Source organism: Rana temporaria, chromosome 6, assembly GCF_905171775.1.
Source record: "Rana temporaria chromosome 6, aRanTem1.1, whole genome shotgun sequence".
In the NCBI taxonomy this organism is placed as follows: Eukaryota; Metazoa; Chordata; class Amphibia; order Anura; family Ranidae; genus Rana; species Rana temporaria.
Genome location: NC_053494.1, coordinates 223,116,140 through 223,122,139, shown reverse-complemented (window position 1 = coordinate 223,122,139; position 6,000 = coordinate 223,116,140). Strand labels below are relative to the sequence as shown.

At 59.7% G+C, this 6,000-nt stretch overlaps 1 protein-coding gene across 2 annotated transcripts in view; it reads right to left on the bottom strand.

The window, feature by feature from the left end:
- Positions 1 to 6,000, bottom strand: part of CEP70 (centrosomal protein 70) — a 42,864-nt gene that overhangs the window by 29,809 nt on the left and 7,055 nt on the right. For both annotated transcript variants that reach the window (XM_040358351.1, XM_040358350.1), the window contains exon 5: positions 4,794 to 4,969. In XM_040358351.1, coding sequence (XP_040214285.1) covers positions 4,794 to 4,969 — 176 coding nt within the window. The remainder of the gene's footprint in view (positions 1 to 4,793; positions 4,970 to 6,000) is intronic.

Sequence of the window (6,000 nt, the reverse complement as noted above, 5' to 3'; positions counted from 1 at the left end):
TACAGCGATGCCCCTGGGCGCTCCCCCCGTCTATAGCGAGCCCCTGGGCGCTCCCCACGTCTATAGCGAGCCCCTGGGCGCTCCCCACGTCTATAGCGTTACCCCTGGGCACTCCCCCCGTCTATAGCGATACCCCTGGGCACTCCCCCCGTCTATAGCGATACCCCTGGGCACTCCCCCCGTCTATAGCGATACCCCTGGGCACTCCCCCCGTCTATAGCGATACCCCTGGGCACTCCCCCCGTCTATAGCGAGCCCCTGGGCGCTCCCCCCGTCTATAGCGAGCCCCTGGGCGCTCCCCCCGTCTATAGCGACCCCCTGGGCGCTCCCCCGTCTACAGCGATGCCCCTGGGCACTCCCCCCGTCTATAGCGATACCCCTGGGCACTCCCCCCGTCTATAGCGATACCCCTGGGCACTCCCCCCGTCTATAGCGATACCCCTGGGCACTCCCCCCGTCTATAGCGATACCCCTGGGCGCTCCCCCCGTCTATAGCGAGCCCCTGGGCGCTCCCCCCGTCTATAGCGAGCCCCTGGGCGCCCCCCCCCCCTCCGTCTATATGCGAGCCCCTGGGCGCTCCCCCCGTCTATAGCGAGCCCCTGGGCGCTCCCCCCGTCTATAGCCAGCCCCTGGGCGCTCCCCACGTCTATAGCCAGCCCCTGGGCGCTCCCCACGTCTATAGCGATACCCCTGGGCACTCCCCCCGTCTATAGCGATACCCCTGGGCACTCCCCCCGTCTATAGCGATACCCCTGGGCACTCCCCCCGTCTATAGCGATACCCCTGGGCACTCCCCCCGTCTATAGCGATACCCCTGGGCACTCCCCCCGTCTATAGCGAGCCCCTGGGCACTCCCCCCGTCTATAGCGAGCCCCTGGGCGCTCCCCCCGTCTATAGTGACCCCCTGGGCGCTCCCCCGTCTACAGCGATGCCCCTGGGCACTCCCCCCGTCTATAGCGATACCCCTGGGCCCCCCCCCCGTCTATAGCGATACCCCTGGGCCCCCCCCCCGTCTATAGCGATACCCCTGGGCACTCCCCCCGTCTATAGCGATACCCCTGGGCGCTCCCCCCGTCTATAGCGAGCCCCTGGGCGCTCCCCCCGTCTATAGCGAGCCCCTGGGCGCCCCCCCGTCTATATGCGAGCCCCTGGGCGCTCCCCCCGTCTATAGCTCCCCCCTGGGCGCTCCCCCCGTCTATAGCCAGCCCCTGGGCGCTCCCCACGTCTATAGCCAGCCCCTGGGCGCTCCCCACGTCTATAGCGATACCCCTGGGCACTCCCCCCGTCTATAGCGAGACCCCTGGGCCCCCCCCCCGTCTATAGCGATACCCCTGGGCACTCCCCCCGTCTATAGCGATCCCCCTGGGCGCTCCCCCCGTCTATAGCGAGCCCCTGGGCACTCCCCCCGTCTATAGCGATACCCCTGGGCACTCCCCCCGTCTATAGCGATACCCCTGGGCACTCCCCCCGTCTATAGCGAGCCCCTGGGCACTCCCCCCGTCTATAGCGAGCCCCTGGGCACTCCCCCCGTCTATAGCGAGCCCCTGGGCACTCCCCCCGTCTATAGCGAGCCCCTGGGCACTCCCCCCGTCTATAGCGATACCCCTGGGCACTCCCCCCGTCTATAGCGATACCCCTGGGCACTCCCCCCGTCTATAGCGATACCCCTGGGCACTCCCCCCGTCTATAGCGATACCCCTGGGCACTCCCCCCGTCTATAGCGAGCCCCTGGGCACTCCCCCCGTCTATAGCGAGCCCCTGGGCACTCCCCCCGTCTATAGCGAGCCCCTGGGCACTCCCCCCGTCTATAGCGAGCCCCTGGGCACTCCCCCCGTCTATAGCGAGCCCCTGGGCACTCCCCCCGTCTATAGCGAGCCCCTGGGCACTCCCCCCGTCTATAGCGTTAACGGACTTGTAATACATCCCTATGGGATCGCGTCCGTCGGGATCCGGTTTTCGGACGGAAGAAACCCCTATTTTTCTTCCGTCCGGCGGAACGGAACTGATGCAGACGGACAGACGGTCCGTCTGCATCCGGTTCCCCATAGGGCAGAGCGGAGCTGAGACAGGGCGGTCCCTGCACTGTGTGCGGGGACCGCCCTATCCGCCGACAGCTCAGCGGGGATCCCCGCTGAGCCGACGGAGACACACGGAGCGGACCCAGAAACGGTCCGCTCCGTGTGAAAGAGCCCTAATACAGTTCTGTGTCTCCGGTGCATCCTGTGTCATCTTGTACCCTTAGAGCACCCAGACCACACTATGTTATCCTGTCACACCTGCACCCCCCGTGTCCGGCATCATCCAGTGACTTCTAGTGTGACTGAGGAGCTCCACACCACCGGTCCCTCCATAGAGTCTCAGGTATTCTCTCACTATCACCAGGACTGACCCCCTTTCTGTGTACACAGACCCCCTATACACCATCGACTTCATCTAGGAAGTCAGTGATTTGCCCCTCCTCCTTAAATATCTTATTGTTTATACTTTGGATAGCCCACCAATGAGATCTCCCGGCAGTTAAGCTTTCCCCCCGCAGTGCCAGGTTGACAGAAAGTGGCAGTTACGGCCGGGGGACCTCATTGGTGGGCTATCCAAACTACAAATAAGAATGAGGCATTCAGAGAGGAGGAGCAAATCACTGATGCAATGCCTATACTGTTGATTGTCACTGAAAGGCGGGGTCTCGTTTGAGCCCAGAATCTTGGCCAATCAGATCGCAGGTTTGTGATCACTAGAGCCGCACAGCGCAGCGACATTCTCTTATATTGGTTGTAGAAGGGAAAACGCTTTTACATCATCTGTGACCCCTCCTACATTTCTTATAAACTACAGCAGCCATCTTTAAAAAGGGAACAGCCCATCCAGATCTGCCCTACAGACCTCCGGCAGCAACAGGTCCCCCCGAGAGTGATCTATTACTGGACGACAACACAGGCCTCCGAGAGTGATCTATTACTGGCCGACAACACAGGCCCCCGAAGAGTGATCTATTACTGGCCGACAACACAGACCCCCGAGAGTGATCTATTACTGGCCGACAACACAGGCCCCCGAAGAGTGATCTATTACTGGCCGACAACACAGGCCCCCGAAGAGTGATCTATTACTGGCCGACAACACAGGACCCCGAAGAGTGATCTATTACTGGACGACAACACAGGTCCCCGAAGAGTGATCTATTACTGGCCGACAACACAGGACCCCGAAGAGTGATCTATTACTGGCCGACAACACAGGCCCCCGAAGAGTGATCTATTACTGGCCGACAACACAGGCCCCCGAAGAGTGATCTATTACTGGCCGACAACACAGGCCCCCGAGAGTGATCTATTACTGGCCGACAACACAGGACCCCGAAGAGTGATCTATTACTGGCCGACAACACAGGACCCCGAAGAGTGATCTATTACTGGCCGACAACACAGGACCCCGAAGAGTGATCTATTACTGGCCGACAACACAGGACCCCGAGAGTGATCTATTACTGACCGACAACACAGACCCCCGAGAGTGATCTATTACTGACCGACAACACAGGACCCCGAAGAGTGATCTATTACTGGCCGACAACACAGGCCCCCGAAGAGTGATCTATTACTGACCGACAACACAGGCCCCCGAGAGTGATCTATTACTGGCCGACAACACAGACCCCCGAGAGTGATCTATTACTGGCCGACAACACAGACCCCCGAGAGTGATCTATTACTGGCCGACAACACAGGACCCCGATAAGTGATCTATTACTGGCCGACAACACAGGACCCCGAGAGTGATCTATTACTGGCCGACAACACAGGACCCCGAGAGTGATCTATTACTGACCGACAACACAGGCCCCCGAGAGTGATCTATTACTGGCCGACAACACAGGACCCCGAAGAGTGATCTATTACTGGCCGACAACACAGGCCCCCGAAGAGTGATCTATTACTGGCCGACAACACAGGCCCCCGAAGAGTGATCTATTACTGGCCGACAACACAGGACCCCGAAGAGTGATCTATTACTGGCCGACAACACAGGACCCCGAAGAGTGATCTATTACTGGCCGACAACACAGACCCCCGAGAGTGATCTATTACTGACCGACAACACAGGACCCCGAAGAGTGATCTATTACTGGCCGACAACACAGGCCCCCGAAGAGTGATCTATTACTGGCCGACAACACAGGACCCCGAAGAGTGATCTATTACTGGCCGACAACACAGGACCCCGAAGAGTGATCTATTACTGGCCGACAACACAGGCCCCCGAAGAGTGATCTATTACTGGCCGACAACACAGGCCCCCGAAGAGTGATCTATTACTGGCCGACAACACAGTCCCCCGAAGAGTGATCTATTACTGGCCGACAACACAGGACCCCGAAGAGTGATCTATTACTGGCCGACAACACAGGACCCCGAGAGTGATCTATTACTGGCCGACAACACAGGACCCCGAGAGTGATCTATTACTGGCCGACAACACAGGCCCCCGAAGAGTGATCTATTACTGGCCGACAACACAGGCCCCCGAAGAGTGATCTATTACTGGCCGACAACACAGGACCCCGAAGAGTGATCTATTACTGGCCGACAACACAGGACCCCGAAGAGTGATCTATTACTGGCCGACAACACAGACCCCCGAGAGTGATCTATTACTGACCGACAACACAGGACAGCACTAATAGTGATCATCTGCTGCAGACGGGGTGTGGGGGGGGGGGGGTGGGATCTCCCCTGATCTATAGAAATAAACACGACAGGTTCTCCTGCCCGACTCCCATTGGTCGGGGAACTTACTGCTGGTCCAGGATGTTGTTTTCTCGCGGCTCCCGATTCATCAGACGGAGAAAAGATTTTTTCTGATTGGCCGCTCTCTGCTCCTCCGACCGGACCAACTGGGACAGACGTTTCCTCAGCTGTGTGATGTTCTCCTCCTGCTCCCGCAGCTTCTCCTTGTTCTTCTGACACCGATCCTGGGGGGGAGATATCAACATGATCATCCGAGACCACCCAGGAGACATCAACATGACCCTCCATCATCCGAGACCACCCCCCCTCCCCATCATCCGAGACCACCCCCCCACCCATCATCCGAGACCACCCCCCCATCATCCGAGACCACACCCCCATCATCCGAGACCACACCCCCATCATCCGAGACCACCCCCCCATCATCCGAGACCACACCCCCATCATCCAAGACCACCTCCCCCCATCATCCAAGATCACCCCCCTTTATCTGAGACAACCCCCCCCCATCATCCAAGACCACCCCCCCATCATCCTAAGCCTCCACCATCCGAGACCACACCCCCATCATCCAAGACCACCCCCCCCCATCATCCAAGACCACCCCTCCATCATCCTAAGCCTCCACCATCCGAGACCACCCCCCCCCCATCATCCAAGACCACCTCCCCCCATCATCCGAGACCACCCCCCCCCCCATCATCCGAGACCACCCCCCCCATCATCCGAGACCACCCCCCCATCATCCAAAACCACCCCCCATCATCCAAGACCACCCCCCCATCATCCAAGACCACCCCCCCATCATCCGAGACCACCCCCCCCATCATCCGAGACCACCTCCCCCCATCATCCGAGACCACCCCCCCCCCATCATCCAAGATCACCCCCCCCCCCATCATCCAAAACCACCCCCCATCATCCAAGACCACCCCCCCATCATCCGAGACCACCCCCCCCATCATCCGAGACCACACCCCCATCATCCAAGACCACCTCCCCCCATCATCCGAGACCACCCCCCCCCCCATCATCCAAGATCACCCCCCCCCCCATCATCCAAAACCACCCCCCATCATCCAAGACCACCCCTCCATCATCCAAGACCACCCCCCAATCATCCAAGATCACCACCCCATCATCATGACCCTCTACCATCCAAGATCATTCCACATCATCCAAGATCACCCCCCTTTATCCGAGACAACCCCCCCCCCCCCCTCATCCAAGACCACACAGGAGACATCAACATGAC